Source organism: Bombus flavifrons, chromosome 1 (genome assembly GCF_040668555.2).
Source record: "Bombus flavifrons isolate JBK064 chromosome 1, iyBomFlav1_principal, whole genome shotgun sequence".
NCBI lineage: Eukaryota > Metazoa > Arthropoda > Insecta > Hymenoptera > Apidae > Bombus > Bombus flavifrons.
In genome coordinates this window covers 22,266,755-22,292,286 of record NC_138442.1, presented here as the reverse complement: position 1 = coordinate 22,292,286, position 25,532 = coordinate 22,266,755, and the positions used below count along the sequence as shown (strand labels likewise).

Below are 25,532 nucleotides of genomic sequence, written 5' to 3'. Positions count from 1 at the left end.
CTCGTATCGATCTGCGCGCTCGTACCTAACGGTGCCAGCGATATCCGTAAAGGGACAATCCCAGAAAACGAGAACTTTTTACGGCATCGTTCGATGATATTATAACAGATGAAAACGTACGAGATAACCCGAAAAACTAAATTTTAGTTCCAGCGAAATATCCTTGAAAGAAAAATATTAAATAAGGAGAAAAGTAAAAGGAGACCGGAATATTGGCAGAATAAAGCTTTCTATAATTATTGATATTCGAAGCAAAATATTTTATTAAACAACGTTGAAAGGAAGAACGATATTTCGGAAATAATACTTACTTCTATTTTGAAATAGAAATATCGAACGTACGTATAAAGCGTTAAAAATGGTTGTACTTTGAATGAAAATGTGGAGAACGTGTAATGCCTGTTAAAGCGAACGCAACGATTCGGTTGTCAGTTTCGAAGTAATTATATTTGTCTAAATTTCCCGCGCTATATGAAGGAATTAAGAGAACGAAAAGAAAGTTGTCGTTTTCGTTTGAGTTTATGTCGAAACGAATGGCGGGTGATTTGAAAATTTTTACTATAGAGGAAGCTAATCTTCTACGACTTTTTATGGCTTTAAAAGGAACGCTATTTAGAGCAACGTTTATTAAGACTTTTACGTGGTTGAACAAAAGGTTATAGAACGTCTTGTACAGTAGAGGATCGTCGATACATGTTAATTGGAAACCAGTATCTATACAATAAGAGAAGCTTCGTAGTCACCAATACGCGCTTTCCACGCATAACGAGCACACGAAAGAAGATGTCGAAACAAAACTTGGAAATATCCACAAATTATGAATTTGTATAGTGTCTGAACTATTCGGAAGACAAATTGACGATTCCATCTCGCCTTTAACGAGGACCGCGTTCTTCGCAAAGCATCCGCGATGTATACTTTTTGTATCTAATGCTCACAAACTTCCAATATATTTATTTCTCGTATATATTTCAAGCAGTAAATACCAAACACCAGCATGCTTTATTTTAGTTGGTTCGTGCGCTGTCGAAAATAAAATGTTTTACTTGCGAGAGAAAGATTTTGAAAACGGTATTTCATTCGCAGGATACTGAAAATACCGAGACTTGTATTTGAATTGTCTTAGTTATTTTAATTTATTTTTGTTCGCTATCCAACATAGAAGTTACGTTAGATTGCAAAGAATTTAACGGAGGATAAACGTAATCGTATCAGAGAAACGATATTAAAATCTTTAACAGAAACTGCAACTCCAGATACACGAATTTGGTCTTGTTCGTTTTCGCCAAGCGAATGCAAAGTATCGCAGAGTTATCACAGATACGCGACGAAACAATTATCTTTAAAATATGATACGTCCTTCCATCGAAAGACCGTTTAGTTTCGCTCGATTGATCCTTTGCCCATAAAGGAGAGTAGTCTAAGCGATGGAAAACTTTGAACGATGCACTTTGTTACGCGCGAATAGCCATACTCGCGAAGAAAATAAATTTAATTTGCAAATATTATAGACCGTCGAGGTCCGATATTAGCTCTTTCCTTAATCTATTTTCACTGTCGAGAAACATCTTAAATACTATTTATAACGCAAAGTTCAAGTATTTTATTGTACGCGTCACAACGCGACGATAAAAATATTCTATTCGCCGTAATTTTCCTTCGTATTTAAAATAGCATTTTATTCCAACGGTAGTACAACGATCGTTTAAAATTGCCAACTATCCGAAATATTTTTCCTACAAATTTTAGCCAGCACTGGGTCTAATTTCACCTTCCCACTGGACTTACCCTGTTAATACTAAATTATCAAATATCCTCCTACCGTACACAGCCCTTTAATCGCTAATGCGAGGATTCTCTGTCATTCGGAGGCCACAGATTTGTCCCGAACACCAGCGAGTTCTCTTTACACGCATCTCGAGTTTCCAATCGCGCGTATTTTCACGACACAGCCCTGTCGAAGGGAAACGAGGTCGATCCGTCGAACTCGACCGTTCGAGATCAAATTCGCCTTCGAGCGTGACGTCATCCGGCATCCTTCGATGCGAAAATGCATTCCTTCCTCGGGTCGATGCCGATCTCCCCCTCCCGTTCGTTATTTTAGAATTCTCGGGTGTACGAGTAAAGGCCAGGGCGGCCGCGCACATCATAGTCGCACAAAGCGAACACACATGCCCGTATAGATGCATAATACAGGGTGTTAAAATAAAAGCGAGCGAGATTTAGAAGGCGCGAGGATAGATGTCAAGATATGGAAGATAGTTGGCGTATGAAGGAGTCGTTGGAAAGCTTAGGCTTCCAGTTATAAGCAACTTAATTTGCCGCGCCAAAAATACACTAGTAGCTCTCTAACGTAGTCGTAGATCAATAAATCAGCTGTCCTCACCTTCTCCTTCGTTTCACTCGGTCTGACCGAACGTGAGCGACGATAGAATTTCGGCCGTTATATCGGAAGAACGGGGCAGAAAGAAGACGCCATAGTCGACGCTTCGTCGAGCTTCCGTCGAAAGATATTTAGACGAAAAATATCGATTTCAAAAATATTGGTTACAGTTACATAGATGTGGAGATCAACTTTTTCCACGACAAGTTTTCTCAAACGCAAAGTTTAGACAAACTTTAGAATTCACGACGAAACTTCGTTGGTCTGTCGTCCGTTGCTAAAAGCTTTCGTATGTATCTTTGAATAAGCTTTCGACTGTGTTGTTACATTGAAGCGTATCCTTTTGTGCGCTAGACAACATCGAAATCAAGAAGTCGAGAAAATTGTACTCGTCGTATTGTTCGTTCGTAAACTTCGTTTAATCTCGTTCGTTCGTCTTGGAGCGAGAAACGCGAAGTACGAGAGGAACACGGAGAAGGATTCGTCAGCTTAAATTGTTTGTAACACGAGACGCAAACGTCGAACGACGTTTCTGTACACTGTTCCATTGTCTTCGCGTATAGATTCAAACTTTACGCAAGTATCGTTTACATTTTTTCGTTTAACACCCTATAGAAACGCGGAGAACCGAACGAAAGAGGAGGGTGAAAAACGCTTAATGCTCGAACGGGGTGAAAGGATTTTCCAACGTTAACGTTGGCAACGTTGTGTCGCGTGTGACGCGTGTGTTCCCACTGGTGGCGCATAAATTAATGTTATCACGGTTGAACGTTGTATATCTGACCCAACATGGCGGTCACGATGCCTTCCGCGAAGGCATAAAATTGATGTATTTTTTTGCAGCCGAATCGATTAGATGTTTTCCATCGTTACGTGACTCACGTAACGCTCTAGACTTTGTTTCTTTTTGTCGCTGGTTGGTTAATGTCGGTGGCTCGTTAATTCCGCTAACCTTCTATCTGCTCGTTTTCTTTTCGATTTGGTAAAACGTAGAACAAGTATACAGTGTACGTCGTTGATGCTGGAAGGTTAATAAATTTGCGAAATAGATTTTACAGTGATTTACAGTGGTTAGAAAAAATATCGGCACACCGTTGTATCTATTATGGCATTTTTACAGACCGATTAATTAGCTCCAAGAATATCGAATTTCGTATCGTTTGGCAGCGTGTTGTCTCTTCCTTTTAAGTTTCTTTAACGTAAAATGCGATCGGAAACATTCGGAAACAAACCTGATAAACGGACGCTCGATTGGAATGTCACTTGTATAGTCGCTGTATTAGTTGTAAGATCGATACGTAGGGTAATCGCAGCTAACACGGAACATCTGATTTTAAAAGTTTGCCAAAGAGAGAAACACGCTTTCCTTTCGATGAAATTAACGTTGAATCAAAATTAATGGATATTCGTATGCTGATAGTTAACTATGCGAAACGTTATGTATCTCGAAGACAGGGTAAAAAATGTAAAAAACGAGCGATTTTCAATCGAAATTTGAATGCACTTGTCTTTTGCTTCTAACGAAATATTCTGCACCGTTGCTGATTGATTTTTTGTCAGTTACTTGGCAAGATATCGCGGCGTTCCATATAAAGCTCTGCTCCATATCAGTTACAGTTACCCTATATATCGTTTTCCTTCGATAAAACATTAATTACGCGTACGCGTAACTCCTTTAAAACATCGTACATGGCGAGTCGATGAATTCTGCGAGTTAATTTTAGTAAATTCTCGATGCGAATTGCCAATGCGATCATAAAAATTTGATACCGTGAAAATGAAATGCACAAGCTGATAAAGAAACAGATACATTGGAAAATAAGAATATGTGCCGATGCTTATCGCGGCCGCTATATATTCACAACGAGTCGTAAAAGTGAAATTACGCGTCGACAGAGGAAAGGAACCAGGCCCATGGAGAAAAACATTCACGACGTAGGTCACCCATCGTACGAGTATATCTTTGGGCGTAGGAAAGTAGTAGGGTGCGTGGATTATTGGTAAAAAAGTAAAGGTGGGTTTGTCCTTGATATCAAGGGAGTGTTGCTTGTCGTTAGACCGTGTTGTGAGACGTCAGGGAGAATTGTCAGAGGCCTCCTTAGGTATATTGATTTTTCTTTTGATTATAACGTATTATTACTTGTAATTAACATTTCTAATAGATTATCGCCAGTAACAATGGAACGTTGAATTTTCCGTTGATTATACTTGTTATCGTGTTTCGTCAACGTTTATAAGAGACCATTAGCAGGGACAATGCGATGTTGAATTTTGTGTTAATTATCGTATGATCAGCGCTGTTTCTGGTCCGTATTTGTAATAGCTATATTCGCCTGCTAATTGAAAGGTTCCTAGCGAAACGAGTCCTGTCGAGATTTTTCTTTTTCTCGGAAACCATGAAAACAGAAACAAAAAAAAGAAAAGGAAAGGAAGAAAAGATACTTTAGCGCCTTCGACCTTCGTTCGATGGATCGTAGTTTTCCGTTTTTAAAATATTCACCAAACAGCATAGCTGCTTATACACAACTGGACGTTATTTATGATCGTATTGCAATAGGTTAGGTCTTGGACGATCTTTCCATAGCGTCGGTAATCGATCAAGTTACGAATTTCTCCTCTGACTGCCACGATATTTTGTTATCTAAAAAAAATTGAGAAATTTGACAAGCATCGTTTTAATTTCGAGCTCGTTAATTTGAAATTTTAGAAAAGCAATTTTTTCTTTTCACCGATTTGATACGGTATCGACACATATTATTTCCGATAAATAATACCATCGACCGTCACAATAACATATTTCATATCGGCGACAGCAAAAATATCGAAAAATAACATTTACATTAGTAAAGATCAGGCAGCAGAACGCGAACGACAGGGAAAACACGGGTTGTGTTTGCGTTGCCGCGAATTCAACGGAATATTCCATTGAACAGATCTACGAACCTCTCGAATTTCCATTAATTTCCCGTGATACAGTGAATTATATTACTATCGTTGTATTGTTATATTATAAATCATTATATCGATGACATAAAGCGAGCCAATACTAGTCCGTTCCTTGCTTTCATAAAATTTGATTCACCAGTAAAAAAGATGTAATATTGGTTATCGAGATATGGAATAATAACTGTAAAGAAGAGACGCGGTTTCTATTATTCGAAAATTCTCTCGTTCGAGTTTTAAAAACGAATTTTGTCTCCCTGTTAATTCGGATACTGGAGATTCCACTGTATCGTATTTGCATGCTTTTTCCTTACAATTTTATCTCGATATTAATATTGATATTAATAAATGCGCAGTTTCGCGATAAATTTTACCCTTTTCTCTATGGAAAATTTACAAGTTGTTCTATATCAAAGCAAGTATCGTCTTTCCTTTTCGTAACGTGTCAAATTTCTTGGTGTATTCTCAAAATATTAGTGTTCATCTCCTCTGACGTTAATTATACGAGATAAGTCTATTTTGCAGTTCGAATTGTTTCTAAGAATTGCTAGATTTACAGAGCGCGAACAAGCGTCCACGTATCGAGTACAAAGAATCACGGCGATGCGAGTCGGTGCACCGTTAGATTTCGTAATACCGTGTTTTGCATTTATCGTTACAGAAAGTTGATTATATCTTCTCGAGTCATACGAATGCGTTACGGCAGATAATAAAGTTGGAATTTAATTAATTACGAAATTAACGGCACGATAGAGTTAAAAGTTAGAGTATATTGAATTTGGATTCTGAAAATTTTTATTAAAAATTCATTGTACGATTAAATGTTATATTTCGTGATATTTTTGTAACACGATATTTAAATCATCCCCTCTTGTACAAAGCGACAAATACAGACAGAGTACAGAATGGCGTGGTAATATCCGAATATCGATACGACTGACTAAGTGTTCTCGTACGTTTGGTCTAAACGCATCTCGATACGTTAAACATTATAGATGGAAATATTATCCTAGAAGAAATGCGACAGGTTGATGGTGGTGCCATTATTGGAGTCGTGAAATTGCGTTTAACACAGTTCGTCGTCGACCTATCCGCGTGTTATCGCATAAACGAGAACGTAAAAGAAAGAGGAGGATGAGCACGTTTAAGCGAGCCGAGTAATAATTCCGAGACAAGGCGACCAGTTTTGTCTCGAGAGAACACCGTTAAATCATCTTTTCTGCCCTAACCGAAAGCTCTCTATGTTTCTTCCCCGGTTCGGATGACATTATTACAGGATCTCGCTTTGTCTGGATTTAATTACCGAAAAGTGCGCCAAAGATTCTGATATTCCACGCTTCTGTTCAATGATACATTCAAGAAAAATATAGCTCCGTCACCCGTATCATTTTTTCACCACGAATAAATGGAACGTAAAATGCCTATACGCGTATCACTATCGAAACGAATGTATCGGATTGTCGTAATAAAAGGGAGGAAACCTTTCGAATGTATTCGAATCTTTGATTAAAAAGTGACCTATACAGCAATTTTTAATGTATTTGTAACGTATTAAATATGACGCGTCGAAATTATTAGAAATATCCAAGCCAATGTGATATTCGTTTTGTTAATAGGTTAACGTTTCGTAGGTCAGTGATTTCACCGAGAAACTATTTTATTTCACTTCTTCCGAGTTCTTCGCTTCTGAGTTTGAAACGAGATTACCGTAATCCTTCGTTTGCCGAGTGTTTGTCCTCTCTTGTCGAGCGTCTACGATAACTACTTTTATACAGGACGTTATTGATCTTTCTTATTTGAAATTTTTACATGTGTGCTGTGCTCAGGATGCCTTAGGAGGAAATCCAACAACTTTAGCGGCATGTTCGATAAGTTGTACCGATTAATAAGTAACGAATAAAGATCTTATACTCTATAGAGTAGATCTTTCCGATAATCTTTCATATTTACGAGTCGAAGTTTATACGATATTTTCGCTTTCATCTTTACTCATATCTTTTTCACGCAATATCTTTGCTTCGTCGTAATCGTAAAAATATCGTGCAATAAAAAGCAAATTTTTCCATTTTCGAAAACCATTATTTCTCTTTAAGCGAATCGCAATAGGAGTTAAATAACTGTACTGGTGGAAAATACCGACAAAGCTCATAGAGCTCGCATCGTAAATCTTTCATACGTAACAGACACGTCGCAAAAGAATAAAACGAGAATTCTCGAAAATGTCTTCGTTTCTTTCCGAATCGACGAAAACGAACAAAAGGCTAGAGAAATCGTCGAAAAAGGAAAAAAGAAAAGAAAAAAAATGACGAATTTTCCTCAAAAGCAGACGAACCACTTTCTCGATGGTAGAATTCGATTGAAAGTTCCGGTACTCGCGGCAAGTTTTCCCATCAGTTTCCTCACCAACGAATAATCGTACGAAAATCTCGACACTTTGTCGACCCTGTCCATCGATCGATGGAAAAATCTCTCGAATAGGTAAAAGGGAATCGGTGTATTCGCGAAGGAATACCTCGATTTTACCCTCCTAACATTTTTCTCCTTCTCTCCATGTATCCACTTCTCTTCCTTTCGTTCGTTTCCTCGATAAACGCGTATGGAGAATAGCTGGATGGAAATCTAGAACAGATCCATCGTTCGCGTTAAAAGCACGCGATAACGCTCTATTTTTTATTTTCGTACTCGTTTCTTTTTCTCTTTTTTTTCACTGTTTTACACACGCCACATGGGCAAAGGATGAAATACGGCTGGTAATTTGAAAAAATAATGACTCACCGACGCTGTTTTCCCATTTTTGCTTGTGACTTTCAACAGGGACCCCTCGTACCCCTGAAACAGAACGAATTCCCGAGCGTCATTACAAACGAAGAGATAAAGAGCGGAGTATTTTGACGGAGGTGGATCGTCCTGCCTTAGTTAAACTGGTAATTGGCTTATACGTTAATCAGGGCTGCTTTAATTTTAGGATTAGGATGTAATCTTCGGTGCTTAAGTTGGCGAAGGAAATTGGTAATAAGGGATCGAGGTAGAAAAAAAATTCGTAGAAAGGTTATAATGTATATATTTAATTTACAGGCTAAAAATATAAAGATAAGAAAATTCTGAATAAATAAGTTATTATGACCGAGGACGTTGGTAATAGGTAACGGTTAATAGTTTCCGTTGATAGTTAACGGTTTAATGGTAAATTCTTCGTGGTTTCCTAAAATTCTGAAAAAGGTAATCACTTTTAATTGCTGGTCGTTAATTTGAAAATTAGAAATGCTACGATTTGTTGGTCGTTGCTGTGAACATTGAAAATAGCGTGATTTGTTGGTCGTTTCTTTTAAAATGGTTTCTGTCGATGTTCTATTCATTGGAAGGAAAGATTGTTTGTTTTCACGTTGTTATTAACCATCAAATGTGAGTTAGAGAAAGTATCGTAACATCAAGTGCATATCGATATGACTACGATAATTGAAACGTATTGAAAAATTGATTAAAGCAACGTATGCTTCGGAATAAGAAATAACAAATTATTGTAATATCGTAAAATAGCTTCGATTTGAAATCGGCTGAAACTAGAAAAACACCGTGTACCTCGTCCTTTGTGGTTTGTTTATATCTAAGAGCGCCTATGTGACTAAAGTGACCTAGTTCTTACAGAGGTATGAGAAAAACGATAAACAGCGTTAGAACAAAAGACGGTTAGGGTTTTCAAGGAGAGGTGACGGAGAGGTCAGGGTATGCGAGTCGAAAAGCGAGTGTGTTGCGAAGGGCAGAGTTGATCGAGACGTCGAAGAGTAGAGTCGTGAGAGTTGATCGAGACGTCGAAGCATAGAGTCGTTAGAATTGAGTTGTTAGTGTTGTAGAGTTGTTAGAGTTGCTAGTGAGAAAGAGAGAGAGAGAGTTACCAAATAGTTGTCAAGTTATTTGATGTAAATACGAGCGTTGTATTTAGTTTTCCTGTTAATCAAACATCGTTTTCTGTCTAACTAATATCTGTAATTTCAATCCATTATTAATAAACTATAATTAATCGGACAAAACTATACCTTTAATATATTCCGATATTACATTATTTATTTAAAAAAAAAATAATATATAAAATGTATATCTAACAAGCTGATTGTAAGTGAATTCCCAAGTAAATATTTCTAATTACTCTAATAAGGAAACAAAGCTTGTAGAAATTCAACTATTGAAACTATTAATTACGAAATATAGAAGCGCATTAATAAAACAGGAAGCTGAAAAACGAAAATAATAAAATCTCTCTGCATAACTTTCTATTTCACATTCACTGGATAAAATCACACCTTATTATCGTGCGCTTAATGTGACTTTTAAAACATTAACGCGAACGAACGATGATCACGAATTTACGAATCTATAAAAAGGCGGTGTTCGCATAGCGTGATCATCAAAGTGTTAAGTACGAAGCGAAGTTACTTCAAAGCAAAAGCGTTTGCCCGTAGACGGAGAATGAGAATCTTGGAAATTTGCATATCTGCTGTACAATTATCCGTTCTACCGCAGCTGAAACGTAACCGAATAACTCGAGCGCAGCAATTTTAGGCAAACACGTTCGACCGAAGATTTCCTATGAATCCAACGTTGTTTCTAATTTCCTTGCTCGTCGTTGTCCTCGTAGGAACGTTACTGAAGATTATATACCGTTTAATTAAAATGAAACAACCAACGAGTCGCTTGTAAGTTGCTTCAAAAAAAAAAAAAGAAAGAAGAGAGAAAAAGATTTTGCAAAAGATTCGTTAATCGATTTTAATTAGAATAATTAGAATAATTAGAATAATTTAATTAGAATAATTCAAAGAATATTTCTATCGTAAGGGTTGTAAATTTAGGTATAATTAAATTTATATAACGTTGTACCTTTTAAGAAACTATTATATATGAGTAAAATTATGAATCTTTTAAGAAACGATGGTAAACGTTCTTTTACGCGTAGACGACTTTACGAAGAAATCGTGACGCTTTATATATTTCGCAATCAATATCTATTTCAAATTCTACTTTTAGATTTCATTTCAACCGATAACACTTTTTCGCTCTTACTATTTTACGTACAACAGATAATATGGAAAGTGTTGTAAAACCTTCGAACTTTATACGGTACAAATATACGTTGAGTATATTACCCATAATACCCATCTGCGCTTCATTTTCATCTATTCAAAGGCGAAATATACGAAAACATCTTGTCTTGGACATTGAAAATTGCACCATTCATACGCCCAATCGTTTTCGATGCATCAATTTCGCTTTCTCTCTTTTTATTCATTTTCTTTCCAACTTGAGAAGAAACTTCGTTTCAAACTCACGTTGTAGCAGAAACAAATTACGCATAACGTGATTTAATAACTAATTTTTTATTCGAAATCATAATCGAATTAAAAAGTTCGTCGAAGTGTCCATCCCTTTTGATCGTTTTTAATTTGTCACGCTAGAATTACTCTCCGTAAAAAGTCTCTTTTTTCTCTTTACAGAATAGCTCGCGATTTCTATCAACAAACGATTCGATCGATACTCGATACTCGAATTAAATCACGACCATTAATGCTAATTTAATCCTGAAATGCAGGCACGGTTATTGAGATCTTGGTTGGTTTCGTTTGAAAGCGCGATAACGAAGATGCCTTGAAATGCTTACGAGGGACGTCGTTCGAGTGTTTCGAATCGATTTCGCTGAATAAGAAAACTTAACAGCCGCGATTTCAAAATCGTCAAGAAAAGAAGAATTGGAAGATCGAACAAGATATTATTTGCAAATATATTTATTCTTGAAGGACTTACGACGAATAGAAAAGTGGAACAGGAGCGCATTCGTTAGGAAATTGTTTATTTTACGTTTTATTTTGCGTTTTTTCAAGCTCTCATCAACTTTTTCTTAGAGTAATAACCCGTGGTTTAAAAATTGTCAAGAAAGGAAAAATTGGCAGATCGAACGCGATGTTATTCGCAAATATATTATTTTTCCAGAATTTACCATCAATGAAAAAGTAATATAAGAGCATTATCATCAGGAAATGTCGCGGTACTTTATATTTTTTCAATCAAATTGTTTCGCGAATAATAAATTTTGCGTCCTTGATAAATTCTATCTAAACTGTGGAATTTAACCAGCTTTCTCAAGACTGAGAGAAAAAACAGGAAAATATTTTCATAAACTCGTATCATACGAAGAAAGAATTATAGTAAAAGAAGAAAATGTAGGTTACTATAAAGTAGAGTAATTATTGTTAATTTCGAGAGGAATTATTTTATTTCGTTCAGATGATTTCAAAGCGTTTAACTTCGATAGGATGCCTTTTAATACGTATATCTATTTGAAAATGTCAGCGAGACGAAGTCGAAAGTACTTATGCAGTTTATTCACTTTGCCATTGGTACTGAAACGATAATCGCGGAAGATATTTTCAGTAAAAGGACTTCTTTCAGCAAGGGTATCGTAAAATCGTCATCTCCTTCGAACTCTGACCTAGTAAATAACTTTATCTGAAAAACGAAAGATCGAAGATTCGTTTTGATAAATAAAACATTCGTACACCTGACAAGCGAGAGTCTGCTTGTTTCGTAAATAAAATATACGATACACGGAAAAGCTCGCCTTTATCTTTTCTTTTCCACTCATTCCATCTCGTGTCATGGTTAGGAAATGATAACGGAAAATTAGCGTTACAACGAAAAATCGTAAAATACGCGTTCTTTAAACGTTATCGCCTTCGTATGATATTCGCTTCTTCGTGTCGTTTTACCATTTCTAATTCGTTCTTTTATTAACAGAATCTTGCCTTCTTGACAAATTCTTTCGACCTAATAGCTTTTTTCGAAAATGATAGGAAAATGATAGGAAAATATTTTATTTTATATTTATCACCGCAGTTTGTAAACTAGAAGATTCTTGATCTCAAAACCGTCACTTTTTTAAATCCTATACTCTTCTACACATTTTTGCATTCATTCTACGCATGTTTCGTTTACGAAAATACCATCCATTGATGTTATCGTCACGTTTAAACTAATTTTTGGACGAGGCTATCCAAAAAACAAAAAGATTTTTAAACAAACCCTCGCTATTTTTAAACTCCTGGAACGACTAATTTTGTCATGAAGATATTAAAAATGGACGATCGTTGTTCGTTTGATCGCACGGATAAGCGAACGATCGATGATTAGAAATCTAAAAAGATAAATTTCACCGGAAGCCAATGACAACGCGGCCGTTTGATGGATCGCGTTGTCCCTACTCGTCGCATTCGTCGATCGGAATTTATCTCTGTTTATTTGGCGAGGAAAGTAAGAATGTCGTCGACACGGTCGAATAAGACGAAAATTTATCGGTATTGTGGAAAATGAGAGATTTTTGGGGATCTTTGGTCTTCCTCGACCATTTTCATTTTGATTCGCACGCTTTATTCAATTTTTGATGTAACACGTCCAGTTTTTAAACGCGGTGCTAATTGCCGACTATTCTTTGAATTTTTTAATTTACTACTTGCTACATCATATACGTCAGATTGTGCGTTTAAAGTTTGTTTTTTATTTTTAGCAGTACGATTAATTATTTAATTTAATTTCAAGATTTGTAACATTTCCGTTTGTTTACGTATTACGATGTAGTAAATTAGAATAAAAGGCGATTATACGGCCACGGTGTTGCGATTAAGGCGGGAAAAATGACCGCGAATACAGTTTGTAGTCCTTATCTGCAACAATTTTCTTTTACAAGCAGCGAAGCGTGCTTATGCATATTCATTTTGAATGTTGTTGTCGTGCTATAAATGACTGAAATCGTAGCATAATAAATCGATTTATAATGTAGAATTATTTGAAAGACTCAAGTGGAAAATAAAATATGGAAGTTTTATAGAATATCGATTAAACGATTCCACAAATTTTTTGCTTTTTCAAATTTTTCCCTCGTCAAGTAGAAAATAAATAAAAACGTCGATGTATCAACGAATCCATTCTTTTTTCAATCTTCAGTTTGTCGATCAAGCACGAAATATTCAACGAAAATGTCGATTCATTAACTTCGTGATATACACGAACTTATTTCGCGATATACGAAAGCTTTGTTCATTCATAAAATACGAAACAGCAGAAATACCGATGCATTAATCTTACGATCTTTTATTTTCAAACTTTTCCCCATTCGCCAAACGCACGGTAATCGACGGAAGTGTAAATTCATCGATAATCGAATTCTTCGTCGATCCGTCGATCGTACGTTTATTCGTCAAACGCGAAATATTCGATCAGACACGACAAAAGTGTCGATATATCGCACGTTCGATTAATTATCTTTCTGTCTCTTAATCGTTTGGCCGTTTGTCAAGCGAAGAGTATTAAACAAAAACGTCGGTATGCGAATCACTTACCGCTAGCCGATTCTCTCGCACTCTTTTAATTATTCGCTCAATCATCAAATATGAAGTATTTGACAAAAGCATCGATGTCGTTATAAATGTCTGCGATACGATGCAAATGCTTTATGACGTTTGTACGGTTGATATTTAATCAACTCGTTATTAGACCTTCTCGTTAAAATTCTTAACCAGAGAAGCTCTGTTGATTTTTTATAAAAGAAGGGAAAGGTGCGAGAAGATACAGTAGAAGCAGAAATATTATCCGTTCGATGTACACGGTTTCCTGAGAAATAGGCGATAAATTAAACAATAGCGACGATAATAACGATGATCGAGTTAGATCAATTTCCTATAAAATATATACACATATTTGTACCGTGTATTACAGGTACATTCGAAATATATAAAATTATTTAATGTATTAAATCGTTTACTTCGTCGCTTGTTATAAACGTTCTAATATATTACTGTAGGAATGATATATTACAAATAACAGAAAGAACAGTATAATAAACACAATATCGTTGCACTCTCACAAAATCGAATACAATATCGCGTTTCGCGTATTTGTTACTTACTAATTCTACGTCACGACAACACGACGAACTTCTTTCGACCACGATAAATTCAACTCTGACAGCATTTACCACGCTCATTTTTCCCTTAACGAGCCTTGGTAACGCTCGCAACATTCATTGACAACATTAACATATCTTGACAACGTTTATAAACAATCACCCCTCACGCCACGTCCTTCCCTGACGTCACACCATCCCACGTTACAAAACCGAATCCCGTGAATATCGCAACATCAACGACACCGTCGAACATTTTCTTTGCTACTGCGTCAAATTTCAAGATTTCAAGACGCGACTCAGAGACACCCGACAATACGCAATTACTTCATAACTGATGGAACACAATGTGAAAATATTCCAAATTTCCTAAAAGAGACAAATCTTTCGCACCGTCTGTGGAAGTATGCGAAACTGTAACAATGGCTAATGGTTGCCTAATTATTTATATGTTTACAGAATACGTGTAGTGGTAGTCGCTAATGCTCTATCAAGAGATGCGACGATAAACGGTAAATAAATGAAACATAGAAAAGGGAATCGACGCGCTTCTCTATACTTGACCAATATTTATCCGCTATTTATCCGAAGTAATTTGTTTGTCGTTAAACAAACACGATAGTGAAAAGTTAGGTGCTTGGATAAAGGATGCAACGACGAATGGAGAAACGAGATTTCGCCCGGTTGAGAGGAAAAGGAGTATTTATTTCTTATTTATCAGCTAGAATTAGCACGTTCTACGAATAATTCAGTAACGTGCCTTTGTCGTTTGCGTTTCGTTCGCGACGCAGCAGATCTCGTTTCGTTCTCTCGTTTATCTCTTGCACAGTCATAAATTTACGATCAGCTTTGTAATAGGATTCTTCCATAGAATAATCCCGTGTGTCGTTGATTAATAGTCGAAAGCAATTTTAGTTGAGTCGAATCTTGAAAGCGCGGTGAAATTCATCCCAGCATCCTATCGAATTCGTAGCGACTTTTAATCTCTTCGTATCGAAAATCAACGGTGTTCACCCCCCTTGGATATTAAATTGTATTCGCCATTAACTCTGGTACGTTCCGTTATAAAAAGTATAACGATTATTAGTCCGCAGATATTTCTACAAACTCATAGTTTTACAAAGGCGAACGAAGGAATACGATCTAAGCAGCAATTTTCCTTTACCTGCTAAATGTTACGATTACACCGTGGACTTTTGTGCATTTTTGCGAAATCGAAGGACATAAAAGTGCGTATAATGCGTGTGATACGGAAAAATACACGTAGTAACGGAAATAGAGTAATCGTTGTAACATTTGGTGGATGAAACAGAGTTTCATATAAATTCCATTTCTTTGGACATACCGTGAAATATATAGAAACGCATAAAAATCCACGGTCTAACAATTATAGTAGGTGCCGAACTTTGAATATTCCACATATTTTTGCATGTTACGCGCAATCTGTGCATTTTTTGCATTTTGAAATCTCCCACGAATGCATAAAAGTCTACGGTCTAATAATTATACGTTTTATACAGTATGGAAGATTATGGTAAAATGGTTGGGTGTTTCGTTAAAGTTAACTGGATGATTTTCGTATTTAATCTCTCAACGCTCGAGTCGTAGAAATAAAACTCGATAACAAGCGAGAAAGATATAAAGAAAGAAATGCGTACGTAAGAAATACGATACAACGTAACGAGTGCTCGGCGACATAAATCTCTCGCGCACTTTTTACAAATTTCTTACGAAGCAAATTTTTGGTATAATAACAGATACACCATGGACCAAAGTCTGCGATCCATTTTCCAACTGATTCCGATTACCCGCGATTGATTAGTATAATGCATAATTCGTAGTATATTTTTTGAAACGATTTCAGTTACGCGTCTGTACGAGGCTCGATTGGTAATCGAATTTACTTCGATTTAATTTACCAAAAGTTAATTTACATTTAATAGAATTAAATTAATCGCATTCAATTCGATAATGTTTTATAAATTTAAATATAAATACAATTATCAAGCTTCCTACATTTTATTAATCTATATTTCGATATGGTGGAGATCTAATTAAAAGAGAATTACTTCTTTGTGTAATATTCTACAGAGCGGTCCGTAACCGGTGGTACAATTGGCTACAGGATGATTCTCCGAGAAAGAATAAAGCGAAAATATAGAATAACATTTTTCCATTAGATGCTTTCTTTTAGAGAGAAATAGATTTGAAGATATATCGTGCGCGTATGCAACTAAGCACGTTCGAGCTTTATTTTTACAAACGTTGTTTCACAATTTTGATTTATTCTCGAGTTATAATAACCTGTTGCCGATCGTTTACTCGCACCCAGCTAACCTGTAATTATCGTTAGCGAAGTTCAAGTATATTGTTCAAACTCGATTTTTCCAGAAACCAAGCGAACAATTATTTTTCCACGTAGAATCGTCCTGCGTCTAATTGTACCAGCAACAACGAAATTGCACTTGTTACGGAGCACCCTGTATAGTAATCGCGTAATATAATATTCTCCTTTGGATGACATAAATTGATAGTACAACAATTTTTAGAAATTACGTCGAGAAAGATGAAGATGAGGAAAGATTATTGTTGTAATTCTCCACGATGTAATATCCATTTACGATTTTTCATAGATAATAACGCGTTAAGAAGATATCGCGATTTCTACTTATTCGTCGGTTCCAAGCGGGCAGCGTTTCGTAATCGAATAAAATTGCCAATAAGAAATCGTGACACGAGAATAAAAGGTGAAGCTGATATAGAATTAACGTCAGGCCGAAGTTACTCTCTTGAAATCCGTAGCCGAGATTTCGTTTGTGTTACGTCTTAATATTTCACAGCTGTACGCGAAGAACAAGGTTCTACGATCTATATAGATTGGTTACCACAGTTACCTAACACGAACCCAATCGAATTACGCCGGAGAGAATTGGACAGCGGACGTAAGAAAATATTATCAAAGTCGAGGGGATTTCTTCGAGAATCTTGCGAGGACACAGGCAAACGTAAACATTGAAGAGGGCGGGGAATTAAAAATAAGAAATCGAAATTATCGTAAAGCAAACGAAGTTGCAAATGTTAGCAATTTTTTAAAAGTAGAAACAAGTGCAAGTTGCTTCAAAATTTGGAAACGTGAGAAGCCTGTTTCTTCTTCCTCGATGGTGAAAAGTAAAAAGACTTTTGAGTGGAGAAAAATGACCGCGACGATCAGATTCGCAAGCAAAGAAGACAAACAATCGAGTTACACGAACGAGGCTACTGCTATTCATGGGTTTCCAGTGCGATGTTACTAAATTCAAAGTCAATAAGAATTTCAAAATCTCTGCTCGATTTACGTAACTTCGAAAACTCTTCTTATCGATATCGATATTTCCATACAAGATTTACGTGTAAAAGTCAAATCGAAATCGGATAATCACGGTATTCGAGTTAAAAACATCGAAATATCTCAAAATACGCTATCAATTTTACGTTAACTAAATTTTCTACGTATGTTCACACTCGTCGACGATCAAAGAAAGGAAAACTCTTATCGATATCGACGTTCCCATAAATAATTTATAAAGAAGTCGAATCACGATCAGGCCACCACAGAAATCGTTAATCACGACGTTAAGCGAATCAAAGGTCGACGAATTTAAAAAAACTCTCCTCATCGATATCGACATTTCCGCGAAAAGTTGGCTGAAAAAATCGAATCGAAATTAGACAGGTAGAGAAATCGTTAATCATCGGGGTCTCTGGTCGTAGGCTGTGAAGGTAAAATCGATACGAACTCGGTGAAATCTGTTAGCAACATCGCGTTGGCTAGCTAGCCGTTCGTTGATACGTGTATGCAACGCCAGCCTAAATAGGTAGCGTGATTTACGGTTATTTATAGGGGACCTTAATATCCCCTTCATAAAACCTTACAGCTCGGTTTCGTTCGATCGAACTTCGCTAAAATTCGTCGTTCGAAAATCTTCGATCTCCATTGAAATCGGACTAACGAGTTTCGTGCCGAGTAGTTGGTAAACGAGCTGCTGGAAGAAAAGATTTTCGTCATTCTCCGTTGCAGTATTAAAATATGTTTTCGTCTAAAATTCTTTCGTTACGTTCTTTCGTATATAAAAAGAACGCTTGCGTGTAAATATTTCATCGCAGACGCAATACCAGAAAAGAACGTTACGAATAAACTATTTATTTACTTAACTCGTTAAAGACCAAGCAATGGTTTCTCATAACGTTATAAATCCATCGATTTTTGTTGCATAGTCCGAAAAGATAAAGGAATCGCGAGACTCATAAAATTGTAAAGTCTAGTCGGAGTATGAAGTAACGGAGGAAAGAGTACCGAACGAATCTTTGGAATTCCATATCTTTCGTAGCGACAAATGCGTCGATGTGACGATTGGCCCTCGATGAATCGAGGAAATCGTTATACCTTTGCGAAGCCTCGTATACTCCAAATTTCACGATAGAAATTTATCAAGTTTGAAATTGCTGCGAAATATACGTTCCCATGGTACACGTCACCTATAAGTCGTAAGATGTTTCGTAACACGTGGGACACGATCCAGGAGTGGACGAGAGGCGCAAGAACGACGAAAGAAAGTTCATATAAACAGGTGTCCTGTGTAACCTTGTTCCAAAGTTATAGCCACTTTTGTGTTACGATAATCCGCGACAGCTTATCTTCGCAGAAGATGCTCGAAACGGTGATCCTCCATCCGTATACGAGCTCGTAGTCGTCGTATCGTCGAGAGTTTCCCTATCTTTCAAGAATTCCACGTGTACGTCGAAATAATAGGCCGGCCGAGGATAGCCATTTCGAGCACCTTCCGCGAAGGTAAGCAGTTGCGAATCGTTGGAACGCAAGAGTGGCCATAATTTTGAAACAAGGTCAAATAAGTTTTACGCGAACGCGTTTTCATTGTTTTCCTACTCCTTGTTGCGGCTTATCGCGACAAGAAAAATAGCTGTAACTTCGAAAGGTCGAATAAGGCGCACGACGTTCCTACGATCTTCTTTCGTTGTTCTTCTGCCTTCTGACCACTCCCGAAATGGAACGTTCCACGTGTTACGAGATACGCTCTATATACGAACGAATCCATCGGATCGATAAATAAAAATCGAAGAGAGGAAATCACGATATCTAACGATCGCATAGGTCGAGAGTTGATAAATTGAAAAGGAAACGATGTTCGAACGAACGGTATCGATGGTCACTCCCACGGACCTGATCAAAGGATGCGGCCAGCCGGTATAAATATTGCAGCTGGACCTGCTGACGGATATTGAAATACCGAGGCGGGTATGCGGAGGAAAACTGGAGCAAACCGCGCGAATATTTTTAAACCTCGATACCTCCTCGACGACGAAAGTATTCCTTTCATGGTGGGACGAGAACAGGGAGGCGAGTCACAGAGTGGCTAGAAAGGTCTTCGGGTTTAATGCGGCATGTAAAATGCAAATTTTAATATTCTAGGGAAATGTCGATAACTTCGACCGTTCGAAGGATATCAGATTCTTTTCTTCATTTTCTCCCCCGCTATTTTTATTGCCTCTATCGTTATATTTTTGTCGATTATACGAAGGTGAACGTCGAACGTATCGAAAGATCGGGAAAATTGACTTTTTCAGATTTATTATCGCTTTTTTTTTTTTATTACGCTATATTTTGCAGTTGACGTGTATTTTGAAGTATTCTTGTTCTTTATTACGATTTTAAAGTTCAAGGCACCGAGGAAGGTGACGAACGATGGATCAGTAAAGTCGAGGTACGTAAGAGCAGAGTGCGTTGGTTGATTTTTACGCTGCTTTTAAGAATTCACAAGGGAAGATCCGCAACCCGCAAATTCAAAAAATTATGAAACTCTGGGGACACGTAGAGGACATATAGGTACGTATTACGTAACATTTTTTCGCTGTCCAAATTCGCTCTAAGGGGGTGAAATTTACCCTCGAAAATTCTGGTATTTCTCGACTTTGCGGTATAGTCCGCTACAACATTGACACATTTTTTTAACAAAACGACAGTACTAATTAAAAGCATTCCTCTTTATTCTTTATAGTTCTCAAGTTATAACGCACCATCTGAAAATAGCCGGATTTTCTGGGATCAATTTCACCTTCTTAGAGTGAATTTGGACGGCAAAAAGATCCTGGTATAATACATACCTGTATATTCTCTACGTACGCTCAAAGTTTTATAATTTTTTGAATTTGTGGATTGGAAATCTTCCCTTGACAATATATTTACGTTTTTTTAAGTTGCGTTACGAATAACCTATAAAGCTTGGTAGCTAGGAGGGAGAATTGTATTTCTAATTCGAAGAGTTATACAGGGTGGTTGGTAACTGGTGGTACAAGCGGAAAGGGGGTGATTCTACGCGAAAAAAGAAGTCGGAAATATAGAATACAAATTTTTCGTTCGAGGCTTTGTTTTCGAGAAAATCGACTTTGAATTTTCGCTCGGTACGCGTGCGGTACGTTATAACGGATCTCACTGTAGATCGTTGTCTCGATGGAAAAATTAAAAAAAAAATTAAAAAAATATATTTATTCTATATTTTCGACTTCTTTTTTCGCGTAGAATCACCCCCTTTCCGCTTGTACCACCAGTTACCAACCACTCTGTATATCTTTAAATTAACACGCGATTCTTCTTCTTCGTTTCTTTTTTAGATATTTCAAGATTTTAGATCGTAACACATTGCCGATAAGATTAACTAGAATTCCATTGAGATTCTTTTAGGGATTCGTTAACCAACATACACATAGAGTTACAGCGGTATGCCCAAAATAAGTAGAGGACGTGTCATAAAATCATATCACTGTCTCGATAAAAGTCAACGTTAATCCTGCCAAGAGCGTTTGAATATTTTTAGGAATTGGAAAAACGGTAGATCTGTAACACGTTATATTCACGGATCAGGTAGTTCTAGGACGAACTCAACGTTTCACTATTTAACAGGTGACATTAAATAACCGAACAACTCCAATTCTAGAATTACCGCGATCAATGTGACCAATTCATAACTTTTCACAGCAGTTTTATAGATTTATGAATAGATCGACTATCTTAGTTCCACCGTTTAATCTCTTCTTCGTCGCATTTACTTCCTCCTCTTCTGCCCTCGTCGTCTTTTTCTTTCCTTGTTCTCGCGATGCTCCTTAATCTCAACCGATCCACCACTCGTTCATCCCTTCTATCTCGCAAAACTCTTTCCACGTTTAAATTTACTCTTTCCGCGGCTGTAAAGTCCTCTATTAAATGTTTTAACCGTATTAGCGTTCCTGTCAACGTCGCAGGAAAATTCACCTTGCGCAAAACCACGTGCCACGTGAACGCAAAACGAGTCATTCACAGGTCAAAATGGTTTAACCGCACCTTTCGAAATGTTTTAATTCCGTTTCGCGGAGTTAACCTATTTCGCAAACAAGCGGCCCGGACATTGTTCGTTAGGAAAATTCTCGTCTGTTTTTACGCCTAACGCGTGAATCGCGGATCTAATTAAATCGTTACCTTCTTCCCATCTCCATAACCTTCATAAACTGCTCGTATTCGGAATACTTCGCTGCTTCTTATACCTTAACGTCGGGTAAAATTAGTTTCGTCGAAGTTGCGGTACGCAGTTTCCTAGATAGATTTAAGCTAATTCGAGGATCTGTTAGTCGAACGACTATATTGTTCTCGGCGAGGTAGATAGAGTTTCCAGAGATTTAAAACACTACGGCGGAGCTGAAAGTTTGAAGAATATTCTCCCTCGATTTTCTGCTGGTCGGATTTTGTTGGTGTTTCTCGTAAAAGTGGATTATCGTTACGGTTGTATAGCGTATATCGTCGAGTCGATGGTTGATTTCCTTTGTAATGGTTTTTCATTCGCCTTTTATGCAATTAATCAGTATCGATTATGTATTTAGTCTTTGAAAAGTTATACGCTAAATGTACGTTTAAAATCTGGAGACATGGAACGTAGGCGAAATAAGTCGCTAACGTTCGCAAATACGAATACGTTAAAAAATTGTCATGCTATCCAGAAAAGTTCTTTCGACGATTCGTATTAAACTTTGGCCGACTGTCCACCAAGTGTCGCTACATGGAAGCGCAAGCGTAATTTATGAGACGCTACGATACACGTACGCCAATGTGCGGTGTACGAAGCGTACAGTAAGATACATTTTGTCCCATTATTAAAAATGTCGAGCGACGAGGGAGCCGCTTTCATCCTGTGTTACCACATTCGACGACACGAATAAGAGAGATTTTGGATCCATTCGAACAACGAGAAAAATATTAATTCCCGAGTGTTCGTCGTTGCGAGTGAATTGTCAGGGAATGATGATCGCGTATTTCATACACTGCACAGGTTCGGCAAAAATACGCGTAACAGTTTAGTGCAACTTGCCGGATCATTGGTTCAAATGCAAGATACAAATATTTGGGAATTTGTCAGCTCCGATGAAAGAACTTTAATAAAATTGAGGTAGAATCAAGGAATCGGTATAATAGTATGTATACCTAATCTATATGAAGATATAACAAGTATCAGACAAAGATTTTCTCCGTCGATTCCGTGTAATTACCTGGCTAACTAGTTTTTAAAATCAAATGTCGCTTTGGCAATGGGACTATCGTATCGATAATTAATAGTAAAGAGCTATAGCAATCGCCTAACAACTTATTCATCTTATTTGCCGCTTCACTGCACGCCTTCTGTGCTCTATCTTTTCTCGCGTATTTTTTTTCGTTTATAGCTGCAACGTATGCTTCAGTATCGACAATGCTAACGACAATCGTTGCGACGAAAACGCGCAGTGACGGAAACGGTTGGCTGCTGTTCCCTGGACAGATACACGTTACTTTACAATAATCGCTGCATGGAAGCGTACTGTTACTACCGTCAACGCGTCTATGAAGCAACTTCGTGGACAGTGGCCTTTGAACATCGTATGGCGAATTGAAAATCGTAGTAGCGTAAGACACGAAAAGCGTAGAATGCACAAAAGCGTACGTAGCAAAATTATATTGAAAAGACAAAAATCAAAGATTTAAGTTTAAAGATTTATTGAAACATCTGTATTCTAGAGTTTGGAATTTTTTAAATTTAACCCTACCGTTCTCCTCGGGTCTGTATAACCCAATGGATGTTACATTTCAATAGACATATTATTAAGATATAAATATTATTTATATCATCATGAATATTATCTGTACAGGATCTAGAATATAGATAGACAGTATTTTTATTTTATTGATATATCCGTTGAAACGTAATATCCATTGTGTTATACAGAGCCGAGGAGAACAATAGGGTTAAATTAAAAAATACCAAACTCAACGTATTACACGTCTGTTCGTTGTGTCTTTGCATTGTGACTAACAGGAACAAAATTTTGTAATTTCCATTTTTATAGTATCAGAAAGGTGAAGCAGGTGAGTTTCTTACTCAACCCAAATCTGTCAAAACGCGAAATTTTACAACAAACGCGTACAAACATCTGCTTCGAGACGTGAATTTTGTAACAGTTTCGATGGCAAAGTTGGCACGTCGCGTCGTCTGCGTCTACAACCGCAACCCCGCACAGGAAGAGCTCGATATTTCAGTTTTCATTAACACGCGTCCTCCTCGACGGAACACGCGAATATAACACGGGTACTCATCAGTTTATTGTGCCACTAAAAGCCCGGGATCATGCCAGGGAACTGGTGCAGTAGGATTACGGCGCGTCGAGTGCCAAGGTGCTGTATTTTGCCGATCTAAAGAGCAAAGAGAATCGCGTAACTTCCTGTGTATCCGATGTGGCGTCGAATTTCGAACGACGCGTCCAGAACCGTAAATCCTTCGATCTTAATATGTTTTTGTTACGAAGAGAGTCGATGAGATTGTAAACAAGTGGCTTACGAACGTTTAAAGAATTATATACTACCAGGTAGTACAATTTTGCTAAAAATACGAGGATAAGATAGTTGAGAATGGAATGCTAAGAAGTTTAACGTTCTTTCATATTTTGATGTTCCTTGAGAATTTCGTTCTTTTACGACGGGATGAATATACAGATTTCACGTTGTAGTAAGTTGTAGCGGGTTATTGTTAAAAATAGGAGAATGAGATGTTCGAAGATGGAATGTTAGGAAATTAACAACTGCGTTCTTTTACAAGGAGGCGGATACACGAACACTTCGCGTTAAATAACAAGATATAGCGTGTCAAATTAAGTTTAAATCGATGAATTATTGTTCTAAAACGACAAATTGTAGTTTTAATTTATAGCTCCAAAAGTATGTTATACAATATACGGCGGATACGAAAAGTACTTGTACACCATTTATACGCTGATCAATCAGATCCGATTATAGTAAATCTCGTATCGCTCTTGTATGATTAGAAAAATTTGATATACCATAGAAATGGAACGTAAAATCTAGTAAAAGGAGGCTTCATCGGGAAATAAGAGACAAACAGATACTTTTTGCCACTGCATGCGAATAAGTTTAGTTTGAAATTTAACTTTAGATTCGATTCTTCGGATTGTACGTTTACAGCGAATTAATTACCAGAGTTATTAACCTATCGAGGACTAACGTCGCGTTAACGCAACATATCATTCGTAATCTTCTTTTTGGTCGACTCGTGTTATCGAATTCCATTAAATTCATGCCGTGACTATGAAACTGGATCGCATGGATCTACTCGGTACCTTTCCTCCGTACTATTGTTTCTTTCACCCAAACTCTACGATTTTACCAAGTTCGAAGAAATCGAAATATCTTGTAGCACAGTGACAAGGTATCCTTTTCTCAAATTATAGAACTTTGTTCGTTGATCCTAATTCGCGACTCGCTCTACTTGCGTTTCTTTGATAAAGTTTCGTTTACGTATTTCTCTTACGCGTTATTCCGCTGTTGGGTTCTTAATGGATCAAATACAAATTACGTATAACTTTTTACTATTTTGCGTCTAAGAAGACGGTATTACGACAATGAACAGCTAATGCTAGTCGCAATACCAAAGCTATTAAAACTTTTTAAAAAGCGAAAGGAGAAAAAATATACTCTCTGCAGGTAGTGGAAGAATCATAAGACGAGGGAGACTGAGCGAAGCGCTACGTTAAATTATCGTGATTTTACTATTTCTATTATTACCGCTATTGCCATTACTATTAATATTTACTGTTAGTACGGTTCTCTGTTATTGATTGTTATTGGAATATAGAGCATTCGCTAGATTATATAAATGTTCTTCGGGCCATTTCAGAGACGATATATCAAAAACGATA

The 25,532-nt window shown here is 37.1% G+C and overlaps 1 protein-coding gene across 5 annotated transcripts in view; it reads right to left on the bottom strand.

Annotated features, from left to right (window-relative positions):
- The window catches only part of LOC138181958 (protein couch potato), a 186,472-nt gene that overhangs the window by 56,649 nt on the left and 104,291 nt on the right, over window positions 1-25,532 (bottom strand). For all 5 annotated transcript variants that reach the window (XM_069117379.1, XM_069117408.1, XM_069117392.1 and 2 more), the window contains exon 3: window positions 8,102-8,155. In XM_069117379.1, the coding sequence (XP_068973480.1) occupies window positions 8,102-8,155 (54 nt within the window). The remainder of the gene's footprint in view (window positions 1-8,101; window positions 8,156-25,532) is intronic.